Here is a 25,024-nt window from a genome sequence, read left to right as displayed (position 1 = left end):
TTGTTTCCAAGAATACTGACATTACTGGCCAGATGCCTGTGAGCATGTGCAAAATGCCTTGTCCCCCAAGTGAGACAACTTTTTAAAAGGTTGACACAGATGCTCCCAAGCATGTGTTGAGTGCCTTTATTTTGTGAAGGGTATCAGCTTCTGTTTGAAATGATCTAAGGCCACAGTGTCTTTGAGCAATGTAGAATGCCTTTCCTCTCTGACAGAAGCAGCTTTAAAAATAATCAGACTTATGGACAGAGTGACACCCCGCTGAAGGGAGTCCTTTGTTTTTTAAAAGCTGCATTTTTAAAAAGCAAGGAAATACCACAAAACTATTGAACTTCTCCCTCCCCTCCCCCCATCCTGGTTTTAGACCAGGCCTGCTCAATTTAGGCCCCCCCCAGCTGTTTTTGGACTACAACTCCCATAATCCCCAGCCACAGTAGCCAATAGCCAAGGATTATGGGAGTTGTAGGCCAACATCTGCAGGAGGGCCGAAGTTGAGCAGGCCTGTTTTAGACCCTCCTGTTCTAGGAATTGGATAGATTGGAAGAGGAAATCCTGACCAGGCCAGGAACATTTTGGCCAGTTGGCAATGCTGAGAGTAAGGAAAGGGGTAGGGGTGTGCGTGTGTGGGGACGGGGGGGAGTTTGATCTAATGGGTTACAGTAGAATCACTTGGAACTAGAATTGTAAAGGCCTGGAAAAAAGAGGCTCCCCCCCCAGAAAAACACCTACATCTCCCAGGGAAAAAGTCCTTTTTCTCCCCCCAGGTTCCCGCCTCAGGCCTTCACCTCACTACTTGGAACTAGGACCCCTGGGTTCTGCCTCCTTCTCTGGATGGAAAGTAGAGGAGAGCCTGGGCTTCCACTAATGGCTGAGCTTCTCTTTTCCTCCAGGGTTGTCAGTCAATGGGCACCTCATGGGTGCCCCTTCAAGGCCAGGCCACGAGGAGCGTCCCCGCACCTACTTTGATGCCATCACCCTGGTAGTGGAACGTCCACAGGCCCGCTACGTGGTCGACGTGACGCGCGAGAGGGTGGCGTTGCGTGGGGAGGATGTGCTGGTGCTCCCTTTCACCCAGCGGGCTGTGATCCACAAGCCCCAGCTGGCCATTTCTCTGTGGCCCGAGGCCAATGTAACCGTGTGGATTGGTCCCGAAGTGGAGTTCCTGGTTCTGTTGCATCGCTACAGCCACCCCACCGCCCTGCAGCGGAATCATCTCGGCTTTTACGTGGTGAACAGCAAGGGGCTGTCTGCTTCAGCACATGGCTTGTTAGGTGAGCCACTCTGCCTACAAACAGAGCTCCCCAAGTCTCCCTAGCGCCATGCCTGCCACCGCAGCAGATCCCATTCTTGTTCTAAGGCGGGAGCCATGAGTGCGGGGGCAGCATTGCTATATTTCAGACCACATGCAATTACTCCTTCTCTGGAACATAATAAAACAAATAACAGAAGGGCCAGAGGAATGGCCTTTCTGAGTGGACATTAAAATGCAAGAGAGGGTCCCCAAGAACCACGGAGTAAGCAGTCAACCACCACCGGCCAAATGCGTCCAGAAGTTCAGTGCATTCCAATGGCCAGTCGGAAGGAACCAATACATTCCAATGGCCATCTTCTGTCTCTTGTTGGAGGATCTCTCTCTGGGGCCTCACATTAGACTACTGTTTTTATAAATAATTAAAACAAAGGAAGTGGGTGGGTGGGTGTGTGCGCATGGTGTAAGGAGGTGTAAAGAAATACCCACAGTTTGTTTTAAAAAATGCCACTCTTTGTTTTTTTAGCAATTTGATCTTGAACATACCCGAAAGCAAGCCCTTAAATCTTGCTGAGAATCTTACCTTGTCCTTTTGAAATCTCTCTCCACTGTTCTCCAAAATTAATCCACACAGAATCACAGCAGCAGCAGCACCCAATCCGACCTAATGTTATGTTTGCCTCCTCCCCCTCTGCTTAGACCAGCAGAAACTTTTATTTCAGTATCAGTCCCTCTATACCTCTTTTCAAGAAATGTTATCACAGCAATATACATAGAAAAATAAGATGGTTCCCTGTCTCCAAAAGGCTCACAATCTGAAAAGAAACACAAGAGAGACATCAGCAACAGCCACTAGAGGGATGCAGTGCTCAGGTTGGATAGGGACAGTTGCTCTCACCCTGCTAAATAAGTGAACCACCACTTTAAAAGGTGCCTCTTTGCTAAGTGTAATACCAGCCCTCACAAGGGGGACGTTCCAAATCATAAGGACTGACAGGTGGTTGAGCTTCCATGGGGACCCAGCAAGAGCGAGATTCAGATAACAGAAGTGCTTCACCAATGACGACTCATGTATTGGGGAACGACTAGTTCTTTCCTCTCCCTTGTCCCTTTTCTGATGCAGTCCTTTGGAGGGGTTCTGCACCCTGTAGTTTCTTCACCAGGAATGCAGTGCTTGTTGGGAGCTGTAATTCTTGTCCCCCAGTTAATTAGCAGAGCACTAAAGAATCTACCCACTCCAGTTACAGGGTAGAAAGCAGAGTTTAGTTGCAGCTATTTAGAGAAGACACATGGAGAGTCTTGTAAAATACTAAGTAGACTTATTGGTAAAGTACACTTTGGATAGGAAAGACCTAATCCTAAACTACATAATGAATAGGTAGGGAGAGAGAGAGATGTTAGAGAGATTTGCTCTCTAAGAGGAAAGGAAGGGATTCTGACTCTGCACAGGAAATACCTGTAGAGTCATATTAGGGGTCATAGAGTAGAGACAGGTAGAACAGCTCGGGGGACCCTTACTCACTATCTCTACTCCCAGTACCCTTAGTAGTCATCAGGATAGTGGATGCACTGGAACTCCAACAGTGCTTAGCCCCTTCTTCTTGATTCAGGCATCTTGCAGGGTCCCTGTTCCATGACCACACCATCAGTTCCTCCCCAGGGCATCCTCCTCTAAGGGCTTCCACTTCTCTTAGGAAGGCTCCTCAGCCTGTGCTCTTCTAGCTGCTTTAGGCTGCACCAGCCAGCCTCTGGTGCTCTAGATCTGGCTCTCTTCATCTCCCTCTCAACTGCCCCACCCATCCCGAGTTTGCAGGCTGGCTTCTTGCCCCACTTTGGCCGGGGGTGGGGGGTGGGTGGCTTGATAAGCCTGGGAGACAGCTGTTCTTTCTTTTGGCTTTGCCATCCAGATGTCTGCTGCTTCCAGACAGGGCTCCACCTTGCACTCCCTTAGCAAGGAAACCCTAGATTCATCTGAGAAAGGGGAAGAAGGTGTGAGATACTTCTCACTGCAGAACATGGACACAATGGTAGCTGTCCATGTGCAGGATCAAAAGTGTGTTTGCCTTGGTGTTTCATCCGCCCAGTTCCCCTTTTCCAGTTCACACATATACCAGCCCCCACCTTAAAGCCAATGTGTTCTTCCACAGGTCAGTTCCCGGGTGGTGACATCAGGCTTTCCACAGAGCTGGCTGAGGGGCAGCAAATCACCTGGCTGTGGAGGGGCATGCAGAAGGTGCTGGTCACGGAGGTCACCAAGGTACTGAAGGCTTCACCCCAGAGGGCACACAAGGCAGCATGTTGGCTGGTGAAGCACAAGGATGTGGAGGCACTGCTGGGGGCTCCCTACAGTGCCTATCTGGCTTCCCACCTGCTGGAAATGTGAGCTGGCTGCCCCTTCCCTTGCTCAGGATGATGACCCCAAACTGTTGGCCCAGGAGGCACCTGAGCTCCAGCACTGGCCCATTGCCCCCAGCTCTGCCTTATGTTCTGGGGATGAGGAACAACAGGAAGGAGTCCATGATCTCCAAGACCTTTGCCATGTACTCGAGGGGTGGACAGACATTTTTAACCTCTTCCATCACATTTAACATGAATTATCCCCTACCATTTTTGTTGATTTAACACATAATGGGTGCCAAGCTGTTAAATTTCACAGGGGAGAATGGGGCGGGGTGGCTGCTCTAAGATGAAGTAGGCCTTGTCCTTGTTTGTTCAGACTTTGCCCTCCCTGGCAGCATTAAGGCTATGCGGTTTCTGCCCTTTCCATGTGAGCTTCAGCAACAAAACAAAAACCCAACTAGGCTGAAGATAGGCAGAGATGTCTTATATTGCTTTTAAATGCAGAGTGGAAATGGGGGTTGATTTAAGGCGGGGCCTTCCTCCATAACGACATCTGTGACTTAATGAATGAAGACGCTTGCAACTGCAGAACATTGCCCTAAGATTCAAAACCAGTGTTTCCCAAACTTCTGGTAGCCGAGTCATGCCTCCCCCCCCCCCCTGAATTAAAACATCTCACTCTCGGGGAAGGTTGGATGTCACGGTGCCTCAGAGTTACTCCTCTGCCAAAGATCCTACCCCATGTGTCTTAATTTGAGTCACTGTTCTAAGCAGAAGGACACAAACCTGGCCAGAGCAACAACTCCTACAGCTACACAACAGGCAGTCTCTTCTGAGAGCAGGTAATTCTGCAGTCTTCCTCATCAGGTGTGAAGAGATGACTTAATCATGCCCTATGCAGACACACTCAGTGCAGGATGGAGCCCTTCTATCCGTACAATCCGGTTGCCCATTGATTTTTTTTGGAATGTTGTCAGGCTCTGCTAGTGTAGTAAAATCATGATCCACACCTTGGAGACTAAAAAGCATGGGGTAAAAAGCACACTTGTATGCCTTGATTTAGTGCATCTAAATAATAATTAAGGAGTGCCTTAATAATGGCACGCCTCACTGCTGAGCCCCCAACAGTCTGTATGGCATATCAGATACATGGAGGGCTCATTGTCAGAGGCTGCCCTGGCCAGAGAGCCATAGGTAGTGCAACGCCTTACCTAATAGGGAGGAGACTTCCTTAAAAAGGAAAAACGCACCACTTCATCTATATTTTGCACGAACAGACCCATACAGAAGCAGATGTTTCAAGGTGGCCATTGCTTGTATGGCAGCAGAACTTGGAAAATTATGCCATGATTTAAGTAGAATTAACTCTGGTCCCTACAAAGGGATGTATTTTTGAGTGGACCACCAGAAATCTAATCAGCATGATAGTTCACCACAAAGCTCTAAAAGCCCAGCTGAGAGGAGACAGGCAAGTCTACCCTATCTAGTCGTGCTGGTGTCACATGGGCCTCTTGCCTACAGTGGAAGGCCTGCTGTCTCCCAACAATGCAATTGTGTCATGCATCCCCTTTCAATATATTGTGGTGCTCTGCGGTAAGGCTATCTCCAAATACTGCAACAGAGGGCTTCTTCCACAGGAAAAACCTGAGTCCCAGTTGTGCTCAAGATCTGTTGTCCTACAGCAGTGACAAGGCAAGGTTCTTTTTCTCTTTGTTTGTATTTTGCAATGCATACAATAAAATGTAAATTGCTGTGAAAAGCATAGCTCAAGAGCTGCAGCTGAAACCAAGCAGGTAACTGTGTTTGCTACAGGATGTGGCCAGCCTTTTCTATGGTTCCTTGTGCAATTAGCTTTCTCACGGTTAATTCTCTGCATCTAAAATCAGCAGAGGTGGTGGCTGAGTTTGAACCCATAACATCTGCTTGCCCTTTGAGGGCCAACTTGGACTACCCCAAGAGGTGAGTGTGCAAAAGGAACTTGTGGCAAGAACTGAGCCCATAACATGAGGAGAATCAAGGTGGGATAATTCGGAGATAGCAAAAGAGCTGTGGTCTAGAGGTTTGGACCTGGCCAAGTTGGTGAATGGGGACACAATCAGCCCCATGGGGGAGGAAGAGATGCCAGAGTTCAGAGGACTACATTAAGTAAAGGGGATGCACAGCCTCCCACTTCTTGACAGCAGCAATGGCTTCTCATAGAACCACATGCGCTTGGGTAGAGAGTGTGACGTTGGCCACTCCAGTGGTTTTCAAAAGTGGTCTACCTTGAGGGGCTCCTTTTCTCATACACTTGACTGTTGAAGTACACGTGTACTGAAGTACTGCTTGTTGAAGTACCCGTGTTTGTGACACCCTTGTGCTACTCAGAGGGATTCCAGGGCATGCACACATTTTACAACATGACCAGTCACGTTGGGCCTTACAGCTGCCCTGAGTGAACACCTAGCCGAGAATACACCACACATTGCAGGTGAAGACTTTAAAGGACTCTTCCCATCATTTAAAGAAACCCTGTGGTTCTGAGTGAAAAAGGCTGTGTTCTAAATCACATGACTGAGACCTGCATAAAAGGTCCTGCATTTGCATGACCGCAGACCCCACACAAAGCCCACTTGAGGAAGGCGGCAGAAGAGAACTGGTCCCAAAGAGAAAGAGGGCAGTACCCAGTAGCCCAGCCCCAGGCTCAGCCTAGTCTGCCTCCTGGTGGCCAGGAATGAAGAGCACCCAGAACCAGGACTACGAGCCAGCAACAAGCACAAAGCACACACAAGAGATGTGTCCGTTGTGAGGGGTATGTGTGTTGTTCATTGCTTGTCCCTTTAAAATATACTTTACACAGAATGGGAAAAGATCAGGCGGCTGCTGCTGCTGCTTTGTTCAAGGAGAAACAATGGATAACGCAGGGAGGTGCCTATCATATTTAATAAGGGTGTTAGCACCCACCCCTTATAAAATAAACTTAAGTATCCAAAACACAGCTACACTGAGAATTCAGCAGTTTTGATTGATATTAGGCATTTTGATGGAGAGTATTCACTTAGGGAAGAAACAACAACACTATCTCATGCCATTGTTTCCCCTGATCTTCCTCCTTCCTAAAATTTAAATGAATGTTTTTCATCAAAGAGTGTTGCTAAAAAGGGGAGGATTCACAAAAAGGGTTGAATTCTCTCAGCCACAATTTCAAAATCATCAAGCTACAAAGAATGGATGTGAAATCTATGTACTGGTATTTTGACCTGAGTACCAATCATCATGTGAGAAGCCTCCCTATGGTTGCACCAAAACACCAAATTCCCCAGAGCACAGACTTTGGCCAACTTAAGGGAGGCACAGAGTCACACACTCCCCTGCTCTATCCTCTTGTGCACGAGAGATGAGTAAGAGAACTTCTACTTTCACTTTGTTCTTAAAAGTAAAAGTAGAAGTTCTCTTACTCATCTCTCCTGCACAAGAGGATAGAGCAGGGGAGTGTGTGACTCTGTGCCTCCCTTAAGTTGGCCAAAGTCTGTGCTCTGGGGAATTGTTCCATGCAGCCACAGAGAACTGTGGTTTGTTTAAACAGGAGCCACCAGCTATAGCGGGAAACAACTGCCCTATCAAACCAGTTGGCTTGAACTCCTCTAACTGCAGTTAGCTGAACCATAGTTCCTGACTTTGAGAATCAAAGGATGTTTAATGATGAGAATTTGGACTTAGACCAAGGAGACCTGGGTTCCAAAGTGCTCACTCAGCCATAAAACTTATGAAGTGGCTTACTCAATTGCCTTGGGTAAGCGGCTCTCTTTCAGCCTAACCAACCTCACAGGGTTACTGTGAAAAGAAGGAGGGGAGAGCAGTGTATGCTGCCCTGAACTCCTTGGAATAAGGGAAGGATAAAGTCAGACAGAGGGTTTATACATAATGCAAAATGGCAGTTTTTCTAAAGGGAAAGCAAAAGCATTCCCTCTCCTGCCAGAGAGGAAGGGAGGTGAGGGCTCATTCACATAGTGCTAAATCACAGTTTAATCTGATGACTGAACTGGGCCTTTGTCACCGAGTTCTCCCAGCGCCAACGAAGGCTTTCATTCTCAGGGAAACAATATCCGAGAAGTAGACCCCATGCACAAGCCACACTAAACTGACAAAGGCTTTTATTCTAACCCAGAATATATATAAAAAAAAAAGTATCATCCTCGTTTGATTTTTTTTTTAAACACACATTTCTAGAGAGATGCCTAAAAAATAGAATTCAAACATTTACACAAAGCCTGCTGGAGCCTGGCGTAAAAATATGGTACACAGCCATAGAAACTGAGCCGTGCGGCTGGGTAGAAACGCGTTTTAAGTCCTTGCTTAGGGGGCCTGGTGCCCTCCCTGCCGCATGAATTTCCCAGCCGCTGTAGGTAAGAAGTGGGGAGGGGAGGTGGAGGGAGACTGCTTTATGTCAAAAGTCTCAAAGCAGGCTCAGCGAGGGAAACGAAACCACCAGAGAGAGCTGCAAGAGGAACAGCTGCCGAAGCTGCACTGAAAACCCTCCTGGCATAACAGGAAGCCTGCAGGTGGGATACTCCTGTCCCTTCTGAGCAATGCTGCAGGCGGCAGCAGCCCCAGATGAGGGATCTGGTGTTGGCCTGTACCCCTTCTGACTGCAAGTGGGGCAAAGGGAACTGTTAGGATGCCGCCTAAATACTTGTACACAGCCACAAGCGGCCAGTCAGGCAGACCTCCCTCGAAGGTGCAGTTTATCATCTAGGAGAGCCTACCAGACTTTTGATTCTCCCACCTGCAGTCTGAGGTGGTACAGTCCAGCAGCACATGAATCATGGGAAGCTACCAGGAGGGTGTGCTTTGTTTATAAGCCATGCTGTTTGCGCATAAACCTCCCCCACCCACTTGGCTGAAGCCACTGAGTGTAGGGGCATCCCTGGTCTGGGATTCTTCCCCCACTACTGCAAGTTCTTGAGAAAGAACACAGTTGTGGGGTGTGTGTCTCTGTCCTGCCTTCTTGGAGTCTGCGGAGCAGTTGGTGACTCTAGGCTATAGGGCACTGGGCAATGGTTTCACGCCCACACCTCCCCCAAGGCTTATTGGAAAGGAGCTGCAGAGCCTCGGAGGGCAAGGGATCCCTCTCGAATTACAAGTGGGGCATCTGCTTCAATGAAGGCCACAAGCAGTTGCTTCCTGCTGGGAAAACCTGTCAATGCCAAAAAAAATCAAAATCAAAATCCTTGGCGTGCCAGAACCTGTGTGCAGCAGCCAAAATAAGAAGGGTGGTTGAAGTGCTAGAGAAGAGGAAGGGGGGAACCCCTGACCACCACCCCACATGTGATTTGGCAGAGGGAAAGGAGAATTCTTCAGAGGTATCAGCCCCAGAACCAAAAGAAGTGCAGCAGGTCGAGGTAGGGATGGAGAGTCAGTGGGCACCATGAAGCCCTCCGCCTCCTGCATGGTCTGCCCCTCCAGGGGAAGCCGGTGTGGGTCCGCTCAACATCAGAGCAACTGCCAGTCCAGTTGGACGCTTCCTGCGGCAGGGGCAGCTCAGTCCTGTCTCCGACCCACAGGAGGAAGGGAGAGGTAGCACACGCCCCACCCACACCCCCCATGGTCCTGGCGGCTCCAAGGAGACCAAAGCAGCATGCCTCCAGACATGTCTCTGTGAACTGCCTGGCCTCCATTGCCCGAGGGGCGTCAGGCCTGGAGCGGACTTCAGGGCAGCACTCAGAGCAGCAGCTTGCCATTGCGATGGATCTTCAGGATGCGGCCGAGGCGCTGCTTGGCAGTCGCTAACCCCTTCTTGGGACGTTTCCCTGGGGAAAGCAGAAGGGCAGGAGGAGGAACTGTGAGTCACTGGCAACTTTGGTATCCCCCCGCCCCGATTCGGTCTGCCTCCTCCCTTTCAGCCTATAAGACCTTATTGAAGACATTTCTTTTCTGCCAGGCATTTGCCCTTTAAAATCTTTTTTAAGAACCAACCTCAGATGCTGTTCTTGCTTTGTACACTGCCCCAAGTCTGTGGACTGGGCGTTAATTTATTTTATTGAAAGATTTAATATAAACAAACAAACTTGTCCTCCTGAAGTAACAGCTTCTCTCTACATGAACCAGGATGGTACAGCCACAAGGCCAGCCACAAGGCCAACCCGATTTTCATGTCTGAGCTGAAAAATCTAAATGCCGCCTCCTGCTCACATATTATTAATGGGGGGCACAATCCCCAGGAAGAGATTCCCCATGTAAGCATCACTAAAATGAACAGCAGCACTCCTGGGACAGTCCACAAATCATTTCAATGGGGCATGTGCAGGAGATCCATCCAGCTCCCTCTTTGCAGTCCCAAAGCCCTCTACTCAAGGGCTGGGGCCTCGGCCATCCCTCATGGGAAGGCCGCTTGACTGACTATTCAAGGAACACTATTCCGTCTGTTGGAGCCATGAACTCCATCCAACTGAGGGAGCAGCCAGGTGAGTGTTTATGTGATCATGTATTCCTGGATGAAAAAGCAGTGAGTCAATGGTGCTCGATCTGGCCAGGGACTAGTGACTCAACAGGCTTCAACCTCCAATCTACCAAATAATAGTGTTTAACATTTATAGGGCACTTCAGAGTGTTCAGAATGGTTCGCATATGTTCTCTTAGTAATTTTTAGAACAACTCCTGTAAGATATGACAGTATTGTGCATTGAAAGAGAGAAGGAGCTTGTTTTGAGGCCACCCTAGCAAGCTTTGGCAAAGACATGCTTTGAACCTGTGACTTCTTGGCGTACGGATCAGTCTCCTGGCCCCTATGCTACTCTATTCAAGTTCACAGAGGTCAGTGAAACATTTGCATGACATGGACAGGTCCAAAGATACCCTTGCTCATATCACCCAACCTGTCACCTCCTTTGGACAGAACCCCACTGTCCCTGGTAAGCACATTCTGAGAACACTCTGAGGTCTGTCTTCCAGCTGCTTTGGAAGCACGGCCCTCCAGAAGGCCACGCATGCTAGCTGACTTACCCTGTGCTGCTTGGGGACCTGGTGAGCCAGCCGAAGGGCGCCGCTGGGACAGGAAGACACCGGGAGCCATGGGGGTGGAGCCGCGGTTCACCTGGGCCATGCCAAAGACGTTGGGCCGGGCAGTGTACTCGTGATCCACCAGGCTGCCGGCAAACTGCTCCTGTTTGGGTTCAGGCGTGGGAGGGGTGGGCACTGGGGCCGCCACAGGATCTGGGTCCTGTTGAGGAGGCAGGTCTGGTTCTGGCTCTGGCTCTGGCTCTGCTTCCACTGGCTCTGGCTCCGGCTCCGGGCTGGGTGCCTTTGGAGACGGCAGCTTCCTTTTTACAACGAGCTTCCGCCGCTGCAACTTCTGGTGCTCCTGAAAAAGGGAGAGAGCGAGCAGAGATGGAGTCCCTTGTCTACATGTGAGATATGACCACCACTGCCCTTCTGCAGGGCTGGGGAGAGGCACTACATAAAGAGCACTTTGCTTCCCAACAAGGACCTTCTCAGAATGACTTATGCCGCAAAAGAAGAGAGACTGCGAGCCCTTTTGGGACAGGGATCCATCGACTTCACACTCACTCACCATCCGTCGTTCCACTTTATTTAGGGAAGAGGGAAGATCTTGGGCTGGCAGTGACTGTGTTTCTGCTTCTGCCCTACCTTTCTTCAGGTGTGTTCAATCTGTGGGGCTGACTCTGCTGCTTTAAAGCTCAGGCTGGGCCAGGGGTGTGAGCCTCTTGGCGTGAGCTGAAGGGCGAGAGCACAAGGGCTCTTGTCCTTGTGGCTCTCAGCCTTGGGGTGAGCTGCCTGGGGCCCTGAAGATCTTTTTCTTCTGCCCTGAAGATCTGTCTTCCCACAATCAAGAAGCTAGCAGGAGATCACGCAAGTCTGGTCTTGGTTTTTTATTAAGCCAAGAAGCCGTGGTGGTTTATTCTGGGGAGATGTGCCTGGGGGAGCGAAAAAGTGGGTCTGGAGTGGGGGCGGCAATATCACGGGTAGCGGGCAGAGGGAGGTATGGCGGTGGGAGTTCGGCAGGCCGTTACAGGGGAAATCGGTCCAGGCAATTGAGGCCTGTTCCTTTTTCCGGCCCTTCTCCCAACCCTCTGACCCTAGGGAGCTCTGGGAACACTCCTTCGAGGATTAGGGTGCTGCTGCTGAATGCCAGGTCAGTTAACACAAAAACATCTCTCATCTACTATCTGATTGTGGATGAGCGTGCTGACCTGGTATGCGTGACGGAGACCTGGTTGGATGCGCTGGGCGGGGTTGGTCTCTCTCAGCTTTGTCCTCCAGGTTTCCAGATCGTGCAGCAGCCCCGCCTCGAGGGTCGGGGAGGAGGCGTTGCAGTCATCTTTCATGAGACTCTTCCCGTTTCCAGGTGCCCGGTCAGGCAATCTCAGAATTTTGAGTGTTTGTCCTTGAGGGTGGGCCTCCGAGATAGGCTGGGGATTCTGCTGGTGTACCGACCACCCCGCTGCACTTCAGTCTCCCTACCTGAGCTGGCGGGGGTGGTCTCGGAGGTGGCCTTGGGTTCCCCCAGGCTTATTGTTTTGGGGGATTTCAATGTCCACGCTGAGGCCCCCCTAGTGGGTGCGGCTCAGGATTTCATGGCCTCCATGGCAACCATGGGCCTGTCTCAATTGGTATCGGGCCCTACCCATGTGGCGGGACACACTCTGGATCTGGTTTTTGCCGACCGGGAAATAAATGATCTGGAGGTGGGGGAATTTGAGACCACTCCCTTGTCATGGACAGATCATCACCTGGTGGGGTTTAGTTTGACTGCTCCGTCTACCCTCTGCAGGGGTGGTGGGCCGATTAAGATGGTCCGCCCCCGGAGGCTTATGGATCCGCCTGGATTTCAGATGGCCCTCGGGGAGTTTCCAGTGTCCAGAGCTGGTGACCCTGTCGAGGCCTTGGTTGATCTCTGGAATGGAGAGATGGCCCGGGCTGTTGACACGGTTGCCCCCAAGCGCCCTCTCCGGCTTGGTGGAGCCCGTTCGGCTCCTTGGTTTTCCTCGGAGCTTAGGGCGACGAAGCAACTTGGGCGACGGCTGGAGCGACGCTGGAGGAAGAGTCGTCACGAATCCGACCGAACACGGGCTAGAGCCCATTTTAGGGACTATGCCGTGGCGGTGGGGGCGGCGAAGAAATGCTTTTTCTCCGCCTCCATTGCGTCTGCTCAGTGCAGACAAACAGAGCTGTTTCGTGTGGTGAAAACCTTGCTCCACACATCCCCCCAGACAATGGGGGAGGAGCCATCTACAGCTCTTTGTGATCGGTTTGCCTGTCGCTTTGCAGATAAAGTCGCTTGCATCCGTGCTGACCTGGACTCCAGAGTTTTGGCAGTTCCGGCAGACGTGCCTTTGGTACCATCTGGTCCCGTTGTGTTGGATTCTTTTCAGTTGCTGCGGCCTGAGGATGTGGACAAGATCCTGGGCAGTGTGCGGGCAACTTCGTGCGCTCTTGACCCTTGCCCTTCATGGCTAATAAAAGCTGCCGGGGAGGGGACAGGTAGATGGCTGGAGGTGATCGTTAATGCTTCATTAAGGGAGGGCAGGATGCCATCGTGCCTTAAGGAGGCGGTGGTAAGACCTCTATTAAAAAAGCCCTCCCTTGATCCCTCCAACCTGGACAACTATAGACCTGTGTCTAACCTCCCCTTTTTGGGCAAGGTGATGGAGCGTGTGGTGGCGTCCCAGCTGCAGAGGGTCTTGGATGATACGGATTATCTGGACCCTTTTCAATCTGGCTTCTGCCCCGGGTATGGGACTGAGACTGCCTTGGTCGCCCTAGTGGATGACCTACGCCGGGAACTAGATAGGGGGAGCGCGTCGCGTCCCTGTTGGTTCTGCTGGACCTCTCGGCGGCGTTCGATACCATCGACCATGGTATCCTTCTGGGCTGCCTCTCGAGTATGGGAATTGGAGGCACTGCGTTGCAGTGGTTTCGGTCCTTTCTTGAGGGGAGGGTTCAGAAGGTGGTGCTGGGGGACTACTGCTCGGCCCCGTGGCCGTTGGCCTGTGGGGTCCCGCAGGGATCGGTCTTGTCCCCCATGCTGTTTAACATCTACATGAAGCCGCTGGGAGAGGTCATCCTGAGATTTGGACTGAGTTGTCAGCAATATGCGGATGACACTCAGCTCTATCTCTCCTTGTCATCTGATCCTAGGGAGGCGGTGGATGTCCTGAATCGGGGGCTGGAGGCCGTGATGGGTTGGATGTGGGCTAACAAACTGAAATTGAATCCGGATAAGACGGAGGTACTGTTGGTCAGTAGGAGAGCCAATCGGGATGAGGAGATTTTACCGGTTCTGGATGGGGTTGCACTCCCCTTGAAGGAGCAAGTACGCAGCTTGGGGGTACTACTGGACCCGGCTCTGCTTTTGGAAGCTCAGGTGGAGGCGGTGGCCAGGGGTGCCTTTGCACGGCTTCGGCTGGTGTGCCAGCTGCGTCCCTTTCTCGAGAAGGCAGATCTGGCCACGGTTACCCACACCTTAGTCACGTCGCGGCTGGATTACTGTAACGCGCTCTACGTGGGGCTGCCCTTGAAGAATATCCGGAAACTGCAGCTAGTGCAAAACGCGGCAGCGAGGGTTTTATCCGGAGCTGCCCGTTGGGAACATATCACCCCCATTTTGAAAGAGCTGCACTGGCTGCCGGTTCGTTTCCGGGTCCAATTCAAGGTGCTGGTTTTGACCTTTAAAGCCCTAAACGGTTTGGGCCCGGGGTATCTGAGGGACCGCCTGCTCCCACGGGTTGCTGCCCGCTTGACAAGGACATCTGAGGGGGCCCTGCTCCGGGTGCCGACAATGAGGGAGGCCCGGCTGTCGTGCACTCGGGACAGGGCCTTCTCTGTTGCTGCCCCCAGACTCTGGAATGCTCTCCCAGTGGCCATTCGTTCCTCGGACTCCATCACGGCTTTTAGAAAGCTTTTAAAGACTTGGCTTTTTACCCAGGCTTTTACATAATCGTTTTCTACTGCAGCTTCTTTGTGTTTTTATTTGTTGTATTTGTTGTATTGTTTTTATGCCTGTTTTATGTTTTTATATTTTTAACATGTTTTTATTGTCTTTTTATTGTATGTTTTTAACTTTTGTAAACCGCCTTGGGGTTATCTTTTTAACGAAAGGCGGTATATAAATGCAAAAATAAATAAATAAATAAATAAATAAATAAATAATAAATAAAAATAAATTCTGCACTGGTCAGACCTGAACTGGAACCAGTTCTACGCCATCTCATTTCAAGAGGGGCACTGATAAACTGCAAGAGGTTCACAGGAAGGCAACAAGGATGCTGAGGTCGTATGAGAAATGGTGGAAGGAGCTGGGCATGTTTAGGCTGGAGAAGAGGCGACTCAAGGGAGATACAAGCAGCGCCTTCCCATTTCTGAAGGGCTGTGAGGAGACACTGTTGATCCCAAGAGGAGGACTAGAGCCAGTGGGCCAGAGTGAGAAGGAAAGGTCTAAATGCAATTTGTCTGCTTTGCCTAGTGGTACTCCTCTTCACTAGAGGTTTCCAAACAGAGGGTGGATGGCCGTCTGTCAGGGATGCTCTAGCACAGTTCTGCACCAAGCAGGGGTTGGAGCACAAGACCTCCAAAGCCTCTTCCAACTCTAAACTTCTTTAATAGCCACTGGTTGGGACACTCTGCTGAGATGAACAGGAACAGCTGTTGTTCTGCTACTACGAAGTAAAAGACAGTCACCACCTTACAAAAAGGTACCTCTGCCCAGGAAGCAGAGGCATATACTCCTACAGACCACCTTTTGCCAAACATTGAAATGTGCCTGCAGTGCAGCAACCAGGAAATGAACTGAATCCTGAAACAGTACTTAATTCACACAACTGGATTTGCATGCATCTCCATGTTTGCTATGAACCGGCGCTGAAAGAAGACTGTAGGCAATACTGAATGGGCAGGAGCTCAGTACCCAGATCTGTCACAGCCCATGCCTACTTTGGTTCACTGAAGTAATCAACTAGCTGCAGTTTGATATTTGTTCAACAACTTTTATGTATTCTCATTGTTATTTTAAAGTGTTGGCTGCATTTATTTGTTTGGCTGGAAGTCATAACAACATTACTATACATTATTTTAAAATTGATTAAGTTGGTTCTATGAAATGGATTAAGTTGGTTCTCTATTTGAGTGCCTCCGACAAAAAAAAGCAATTCATAAATACATTGGGGGTGTGGGTCAGGGGAAGCTCGCTCTGACCTCAACAATACAGGTCACTGCTGCACCTTGAAGCTTCCCTGCCTGTGGAACAAAAGCCCCTCTGAGGGAGAAGACTGCCCTCAAGCGGATCCCGGGTCTGTGCCCAGCAACTTCTCCTCCAAAGCCCATCCTGCCATTACCTGCTGAGCCAGTTTGGCTGCTGCAGCTGCCAGGCCAGTCTCGACAGATGCCACCCTGGTCCCCTCACGCACAGGGCGGGCTTGCTTGGGCAGTGTCGGGGTCACCCGGGCTGCAAGAAGGGGAAGAAATGAGACAACTCCACGATTTGCATGTTCTTTCCTGTTTTGCTCAATTTGTTCTGCTACTGCTTATCACAGAGAAGGTCAAAGACCTATGTGGGGGCGCTGAAGCCCTTCCCATAACAATTAGAAATTTTATTCAGGAGCACATCTGACTTCTGAGATTTCAGTGGGCACTTCATGCACACATTTCCAAACAAATCTTCACAGCCACAAGGGCTACAAATCTGCTCTCTCTCTCTCTCTCTCTCTCTCTCTCTCTCTCTCTCTCTCACACACACACACACACACACACACACACACACACACACACACTCTCTCTCTCTCTCTCTCTCCAAGCTTTTCCTGCAGAATCACTTAATGTGCAGAGTCTTGATTAGAGGAGACAAGTGGATTGTTACCCTTAGGACTCCAGGGAGCATCATCTGTGCATTTCTTCTTCTTTGGTAGCGACTTCAAGGCTGGGTCATCCTCATCAGATTCCAAGGAAGGGTAAACTAGAGTGGGGGGGTGGGAGAGAAGAGAACAGAGCTGAAACCGAATTCTAGGCAGACACTTCCATTTCAGATACCGAGAGCAGAGTCTGCCCTACACTTGCAAAGCTGGACCTCACCAACCCCCCACCCCAAATACAACCCACCCACCCCAGGAATTGTTAGTGGGTTGTCATGTGGCAGTGTCAGCACCCATATCTTCTACAGCAACTGTCTGGGACAGAAAGAAACACACAACAGCAAGGGATCCTCTTCTACAATCCCCCTGTGGCAAGAAGGTAGACAGAACCATTCAACTGTCCACCAGCCCCCATGCTGCCAAAGTGCAAGCCACTCTTCATTCCAAGCCACAAAAGAGATGCAAGAGTGAAGAGCTTCTGATGATTCAAGCAAATGAGCCAGGCCATGGAGCACAGAGAAAAGCAACACACACCTTGGGTCACTAACCAAATTCTACTCGACTTTAAACATGGCGAGCAGTCAGCTGCCTAGCCTGCCAGCCAAATGCACCCACCAAGTTAATCTCACAGGAAGTCTTCATTTCCATACCACCCACATCCTGTCTCTAACTGCAGCAGTCTCTTATGCTTCAGAAGAGGAGGAGGGGGAAGGGAGCATCCAGATCCCTGGTGAAGGGCGACAGAACCCAACCAGTGTCCTCTCTCTTTTCTCATCTGTGTGCGGAATGAGTTTTGTTCTGGGTGGCACTATCAAGGCAGTGTGTGCGCACATGCATTCAGAGTGGGGCCTTCTGGATTCAACCTGAGTGGGATCTAAAATTAGCTGAGCGGACATTAAAAACTGTGTGAGCGTGTGCACATGGGCACGCCTTAGAGGGAACACTGAATCCAACAGACTAAAATCTATCAGGCAATGTTTCACTGCTTCAGTTACCCCCGCCCCTCAATTCTATAGCTGGAAGAAATTATACAAATTGGGCAAATTTGCATATAGTACATTGACATGCTGCACAATTGCTCAGGTTTGTGTGTTTTTTTTTTTTAAGAACTCCAGAGAAGCTTGCAAAGAAATTCATTTGGTTGAGGGCAATGAAATTGGGGCTTTGCTCAGCACAGCAGCTCCCTCTTGCACAGATCTATAAAAATCTCTCTCTCTGCAAGCACAAAAGCTACGAAAACAAAAGCAGGGATTTTCAAAATTATTCCACAGGAGACCCTGGACTTCATACCAACTTAGCTTTGCAAAAATGGTGTTTGAGGGACAGTCGATCACTTCCCGCCCGGGGTCCCTGCCTACCTCTCCCTTTCCCTACACTGTCTCTCACCCCCCACCTGTAAACACCACTGCTGCGAGAGGCTATGCATCCCATCTCTCATTTGTATGCTACTACTCCGGATGGGGTGGCAAGGGGGAGGGTATCCAGTGCCTGCACACAGTCACCACGGAGAGACACTGCGATCCCTCAGCTGGGCCAACACAGCAGAGCACAATGGCAGCTGTCGATCTTGGGGGAGGGGGTGGCACAAATGGCCAGGCAAAGGGTGGGGGGAGCAAAGCCAGGCAGGGGGATTTGCCACTCTGCTGCCTGCTTGCCTGGAGGCAACGGCAAATCCCAATGCTATATTAGGAGTGGTTCACAGATGCAGGATGCAGTCCTACTGCTGAAGCGAAGCAGGTCTGACCTCAGAAGCTGCCCAAGTGGGAGGCAGCCTGGGAAATGAAACAGAAGATGTTCTGGAGAAGAACTGTCTTTTATCAATAAAGGGTTCGGGGTCCAGATTCCATAGGTTATGGGTGCCCTTCCTGGCTGTAGGTGCTTTAAAGCAAATGACAAGTGTATGGGTATACATTTGCGGTTTGCTTTAAAGCGCCTGCATCCAGGAAGGGCACACATGCTTCATCCCACCCGGGGCGGGGGGGGGAGCAAGGAGAACAAGGAGGCTATGTTCTTCCTACAGATGACAATCCATTCCTGCCAGAGGGGAAGGGTGGGGCTCCATCATCCTTACTGTACTCGGCGTCCTTGAAGCAGGCCCCCAGGCTTTCCTGCTCATCCATGCTGGCCTCTTCCTCACTGTCAGTGCTGTGATGGGCTGGACGTTTGACGGGCCGCTTCCCTAAGCGCTGAGTGCCGGAGGCTCCCGCAGAGCTGCGATCGTGCCCAGCTGCCAACCAGGCCTGCAAGCTGGAGGCACCTGGTGAGGACGATGACTGGAGGTTGGCCATGCACAGCATGCCCTGGATGGCTTCCTGAGTACTGGGGGAGGCAGGTGCATCACTGGGGACACAGCACAAGAGAGGGAGTCACTCAAACAGGCAGCCTGGGGTGGAGTTACAGCTGCTAACCCCAGACAAAGCTGCTAACCACGGATAACCAAAAAGGGTAGAAGTGGTGCACCAAGACACTCTGCAATTTGCCTAAATTAAGAAAATCTGAATCTTGTGAAGATTTCGCATTTTAGAGAACAGTGACTAATTTTCATAATTTATTCTGGGTTCCTTAGTTATGGGGATAAGCAAGAAGCTATGCAGAATACTACTACACCCCCACCCAATCACCAATCACCACCACTAGAAGTCATATTCAGGCATTCCTCTGGCTTCAGAGGTTTCCCTTTCATCCTGAGAGGGTTCTAGTGGCAACTAAAACGTAATCCCATAGTATGGAGAAATAATTCACTTCTGTTTTTTCCTTTTCTGCATTTGTCAATTGGTTTTGCTCTTTCCCACCCATTTAGGTTTCACCCTGAATTAGCATGTAAGAGAAGACACATTTTTACTTCCCTTCTGAATTTTTCCCTTTTTTGGGAAACATTTGGTGGAAAGGTGAAGAAACAAACTCTAAGTGGCTGCTTGTGTACATGCATACGGTCAAGGCCTGGTTCAGGTGATAATGGGAAACTATGGCTTTACAGTTTGTGACCCTGGAGAGCCTGGGCTCAAATGCTCTCCTCTGCCCCTCAGTCAAGGTGGGAGAAACCATTAGTGGTGGTGGTGGTGAGTGGGGAGAGCAGTGCTTTGTGTAGTTCATAAAGCTCCAAGAGGTTTCCCGTCTGGTCCGTGCACCACCAGTCCCATATATGAAAACTGCACAGCGCTTGCAAGCAGAGGTCCTGAAAGGATCGCCAGGAGTTCACGGAGGCAGCTGGTCCTCACCTGAGTTCATCATAGTCTGCGCCGCCCACCTGCCGACTGGCCTTAAGCAGGTCAAGGATGCCCCCGGCGCTGCTGCTGCCCTCCAACTGGTCGTCCCCAGAGGCATCCTCCTCTTCCTCCTCCTCTGTGGTGTAGTCCTCCTGAGAAGAAAACTAGTTCAGAGGCTCCTGATGGGCAACTGATTTTTAACAGGAGCTGTACCTTGAGTGGAAGAAGGACTGAAGGGCCTGCAACCCTGGCTCTGCCTGCTGACTCACTCTTGCAGGAGTCAAGAGGTGGCACTTAGCTGCCTCCCCCTGCCTCCCCCTCAGTGTCATCAGCCACAGGTGCATTTGCAAAACTCCCCAACCTTTGCTTGGGCAGCTCCACCAAGACGCAGGCGAATGGAAGTCAGAGTGGAGCTTGGAGGTCAGCACCTCGGGGTCAGAGTGGAGAACTTTGCTTTTGACACAGGCATGTGAAACGAGTCGCCGTCTCTCCGTCTGTACAGAAGTAAGCCACTGAAGTGTCTAACTGGGGAGGGGAGGATTCCTGAGGATTGAGCACTATGTTTGGTGGGGGGTGAAAGGCAGCCTCTGGAGGTCCAGAGTCTTTCCCTAGGCTGCTAGGTGCCTATCTCAACTGCAGAGGCCAAACGACCCACGACACGGGGGCTGAAGAGCATCTCCGCTAGGTCAGTGCCACGAGGGCTACCATTAAGGGAGGGAGCAGCCACGATGCAGACCACACATGATTATTCCTCAGATGCATCCACAGCACTGGTTATTTTGACATATAACAAGTTGTTCTAGTAAGAACTAATCTGCCTACTTTCCTTTCACTATCTCTACAACTGGACTAAATTTGGTTCAAATCGAGGTACACAAGTTATATCTCTTGTGCCTCAAAAGTTGAATCAACTTGAATCGGGGTGGATGACATCATCACAAACTACGCCACTGAGGTGTCCCTGTGTATCACTCACTACAACTGTACCAAATTTGGTTCATATCAGTTAGACAGTCCTCAAGACAGTGCACATGTGCTTCAAAGGCTCTTGCGTCTGCCATCTTGGATCAGGTGGGTGACATCATTGCAAACACTACCATTGGGTCATCCCTATGTGTCCCTCCAGCTGTAGTAAACTTGGTTCAGATCGGTTAAGTGGTTCACAAGTTAGCCCACTTGCACCTCAAAGGTTTACATGTCTGCCATTTTGAACTGGAGTGGAGGACATCATCACAAACTATGCCATTGTGGTGTTCCTCTGTGTCACTCAGCACAATTGTACCTAGTTTGGTTCAAATAGGTTAGACCAGGGATTCTCAAACTTGGGTCCTCAGGTGTTATTGGACTTCAACTCCCATAATCCCCAGCCTCAGTGGCCTTTGGTTGGGGATTATGGGAGTTGAAGTCCAATAACACCTGAGGACCCAAGTTTGAGAATCACTGGGTTAGACAGTCCACAACTTAGCTCACTTGTGCCTCAAAGGTTTATGCATCCGCCATCTTGGATTGGGGTAGATGACATCACCACAAACTACGCCACTGAGGTTTTCCCATGTGCCCCTACAGCTGTAGCAAATTTAGTTCAAATCAGTTAGGTGGTTCACATGTTAACCCACTTGAACCTCAGATTTTTACGTCTGCCATCTTGAATCGGAGTGGATAACATCATCACAAACTACAACATTGAGGTGTCCCTGAGTGTCACTCACTACAACTGTACCTAATTTGGTTCAAATCGGTTAGACAATACACAAGTTAGCCCACTAGCACCTCAAACATTCACATGCCCACCATCTTGAATTGGGTGAATTACATCACACACCACGCCATTTCAGCATCCCTATGTGTCCCTACAGCTGTAGCAAATATGGTTCAAATCGGTTAAGCGGTTCACAAGTTAGCCCACTTGTGCCTCAAAAGTTTATGCGTCCGCCATCTTGAACTGGGAGGATGACATTGTCACAAACTATGCTGTTGAGGTGTCTCTATGTGTCCCTACAACTGTACCCAATTTGGTTCATATTGGTACAGGCGTTGTGAAGTTGATGGCAGCAGGGGACACACACACACACACACACATCACAATGCCGGGTGATCTCATAAGCCTACTGGAAAGTAGGCTATAAAGTAACAGCAAAGGCTCTTAAAACGATAGGCTGACAGCTCTCCCTATAATTGAATCTCGAATCTATCCAAGAGCAGGCTTTTCAATCTTGCTGTGAATCATCCTTCCCCAACCTGAAATGGAACCCCTACCTAAATTTATCCCCTGCCAAGGAGACACTCCACCCCATTCTCCATCTGACACCATTTCTCCCTTCCATCTCAAGGTAGGTTTCTAGAGACAGAAGTGCTGGATCTGGATAGTGATCCGTTGCATTCATAAAGAATGGGTTCTGCGCCTGCGCAGGGACCTCGCGGACCGATTGACTAGCTCCTCGCGACGCCACCAACCGCCCTGCACGTGATCGTGCCTTCGTCAAAACAGGCAGTTGGGGCGTGTCTTCCTCAGTTTCTTTTAGACCGCCATTGCGTCTAAACCTCGGAACGATTGCTCCTCGGATACTTGATTGATTTTCACGGTACGACTGGAACGGAATTGGATCATTGCTTGGTTTTGGATTTGGACTGTTTTTCGACTACGAGTTTGGATTTTCCCGCAAGTTAATTGATTTGGACATTACTCTTGGCCGTGTAGCGCTTAGGCGCTATGGCGTCTAAAGCGGCAGTTAAAACAACTTTCAAACGCTGTACTAACTGTAAAGCGAAGTTGCCGACTACTGATACGCATGATGCCTGTCTACTTTGTCTGGGTGAGCAGCACAACCCGGGAAATTGCAAAATCTGTTGCTCTTTTTCGAAACAAACTTTGAAAAATCGAGCGCTGCGATTGAGAGCGGCACTTTATGAAGACGCTCTTCGACCCCCGACACCGAGGCCGGTGTCGGGGCCTTCGACGTCGAAGTCGGTGTCGAGCGCTGTGGCATCGGATGCAGTTCCTCCTGTTGTGGACTCTGCCTCTTCGCAGTCTAAAGCCACAGTGGATCAGGAGTTTAAGACACCTGGTAGTGTGGAGAAGAAGAAGCGTCGCAAACATAAGAAAGCACGTTATTCCTCCACTGACGAGGATTGCACATCCTCGCCGCCGAGAAAGAGATCCAAGAAAACACGGATCCATAGTAAGACTCCTTCGCCTACAAATTTGCAAGGCGATTTGGAGGAGTGGGATACTACTCTGAAGGTCACTCCGTCGCCCTGGGTGCTGCAGAGTTCCTCATCATCAGAGGGCTCTCCTTCGACGTCGAGATCGGCGTCGAGGAGGACACATGCTTCGGTACCGCAGAAGGAGAAGACATTGATGGTGTCGAGAATGACCCAGTCGATGTCGACGGGACCGTCGGTATCGACAACGGTGTTCGACTCGATGCCAGCTGTACCGGACTTGCCGACCTCAGCGGCACAAGAAGCGATGATTGCGGCAACTGGACAGTGTACTTCGACACCGAGTGCATTCCAGACTGCGGTTCGACGTCGAGTTGCGACTGACTTAGCACCGGCACCGACCCCGATTCATTCCCCGGCAACGCCAAGAGGCGGTTATCGACCGGAGGACTATTTGGACTTTGGTGAAACCGGGATGGAAGAGCAGCCTGCACTACCAAGGGCGAGGACTTCATTGCTGGCTTTATTGGACTCTAGTGAGGGCACACCGTCGGCCTCCACTTTTCATGGTTTTGCTGTGGATCAGCTGACGGCAACTGAGGTTCCTAGGACTCCGTCCGCTTCTCCGTTAAGAGCGCCTGTTCGCCCTCAAGAGACTGCACAACTTATATCAGCGGCCACAAGCCCAATTAGGCAACTGATGACTCCTGTGATGGAGCAGCAGAATTTACCTCGACCGGTGCCGGTTCTGGCACGTTCAACTGATGCATCTACAGCAACGTCATTGGATGTAAACCGCATTACCCATACTTGTGGTTTCCGGCACAACCCTGAAGTGATTTACCCACCAGATTATGCTGAGTATAAGATTTGGAAGGCTCAACAGTCCCTTGCACAGCAACGTACATTGGTTTCCAGGTTACCCCCAAGGGAACCGGCATTGACAAATCGTCCAGAGACTATACATCCTCAGGAGGCGATGTCAGCAGCGCATTCTGGCGTTGTTCCTAATGCTAGTTGTGTTTCGGCCCATGAGGCTGTAAGCAGCAGAAACAGTGACACAGACACTTCGTACTTATCTGACACTGATGGGGGTAGTTTGCATGAGCCCAGGGAGCCAGACCCACCTGAGGAGGTGGCTCCGGGGACTTCGATCTCTCCCTCGGAAGAACTCAAGGCTTACCATGCGCAGCTACGCGAGATGGCAGAGGCTTTGGGCCTAGAAGTTAAGTTGCCGATATTGGATCTAAAAGATCCTGTATATAATATGATGGCAAAGGCTAAAATTACTCACCCTGTATCTTTGCCTATGATTCCGGCGATTTCAAAGGCCGCACAATCAGCGTGGGGAGTTTTGAGGACTTCGACGGCCACTTCGAGAAAACTGGAAAGTTTATATAGAGTCCAAGAGGACGATAACACATACCTGGTGAAGCATCCAGACCCTAATTCCTTAGTAGTAGAGTGTGCGTCATCAAGGGGCGCTCAGCGCCACACTACTCCTGCTGATAAGGAGGGGAGAAAACTTGATGTCCTTGGGCGTAGGGTGTACTCCACTTCAAGTTTAGCAGTGAAGATTGCAAATTATGCTGCGTGTATGACGCGCTATGCCCACCATTTATGGGACACTTTTTTCCAGGACTCGTCCTCTATGTCCACTGGGGACCTGCAGAGGGCATTAGCGCAGACCTATGAGAAGTCTACTGTGGTCACCAGGCAGCTGTTGAGCACATACAAGCATCTGGCGGAGACGGAGTCGAGGGCAATGGCTACTGCTATTACATTGCGGCGCCATGCTTGGCTTCAGTCTACGAACTTGCAGCCGGAAATGAAGGATAAGAGAGAATATTTACCCTTTGACGGGAAAGGGCTGTTTGCAGACTCGACAGATGACACGATGGAATCGTGGAAGAAGATGAAGTTCACAGCTAAAACATTCATGGCATCCACGTCCTCTGCTAGTCAACAGTCTCGAAGTCGTTCCTACGGGAGGCAGCAAAATCGGTACTCAGGAAGACAAGATAGAAGGGATTTCAGGAGGCAAAACAGGCCTTATCAGAAGAGTAGACCCTATTATCAAAAGCCCAAGGGTCAGAGGACTGCGAAGGACCAGACAAAGCAGTCTCTTTGAAGTGCGGGTCCATCCACCGCAACTGCACATGGCAACACCAAGAACTGTACCCGGGACTCCCAACACCGGTCTCGTGTTAGCCAATGTATCCATC

The 25,024-nt window shown here is 50.3% G+C and overlaps 2 protein-coding genes across 12 annotated transcripts in view; one reads left to right on the top strand and one right to left on the bottom strand.

Annotated features, from left to right (window-relative positions):
- The window catches only part of ITIH6 (inter-alpha-trypsin inhibitor heavy chain family member 6), a 62,475-nt gene extending 55,909 nt beyond the window's left edge, over positions 1-6,566 (top strand). For 9 of the 10 annotated variants that reach the window (XM_053292695.1, XM_053292698.1, XM_053292696.1 and 6 more), the window contains 2 exons: positions 891-1,271; positions 3,397-6,566. In XM_053292695.1, the coding sequence (XP_053148670.1) occupies positions 891-1,271; positions 3,397-3,632 (617 nt within the window). In that variant the 3' untranslated portion in view covers positions 3,633-6,566. The remainder of the gene's footprint in view (positions 1-890; positions 1,272-3,396) is intronic. The other variant, XM_053292701.1, reaches the window with a different exon arrangement.
- Positions 6,567-7,705: 1,139 nt separating this feature from the next.
- PHF8 (PHD finger protein 8) overlaps positions 7,706-25,024 on the bottom strand; it is a 44,543-nt gene continuing 27,224 nt past the window's right edge. For both annotated transcript variants that reach the window (XM_053294156.1, XM_053294155.1), the window contains exons 16-21: positions 19,650-19,789; positions 18,503-18,771; positions 16,440-16,535; positions 15,919-16,028; positions 10,571-10,928; positions 7,706-9,378 (exon numbers count right to left, since the gene is read on the bottom strand). In XM_053294156.1, coding sequence (XP_053150131.1) covers positions 9,290-9,378; positions 10,571-10,928; positions 15,919-16,028; positions 16,440-16,535; positions 18,503-18,771; positions 19,650-19,789 — 1,062 coding nt within the window. In that variant the 3' untranslated portion in view covers positions 7,706-9,289. The remainder of the gene's footprint in view (positions 9,379-10,570; positions 10,929-15,918; positions 16,029-16,439; positions 16,536-18,502; positions 18,772-19,649; positions 19,790-25,024) is intronic.

Source organism: Hemicordylus capensis, chromosome 2 (assembly GCF_027244095.1).
Source record: "Hemicordylus capensis ecotype Gifberg chromosome 2, rHemCap1.1.pri, whole genome shotgun sequence".
NCBI lineage: Eukaryota > Metazoa > Chordata > Lepidosauria > Squamata > Cordylidae > Hemicordylus > Hemicordylus capensis.
The sequence above is the reverse complement of the archived record's forward strand: the minus strand, read 5'-3'. Positions and strand labels throughout refer to the sequence as shown.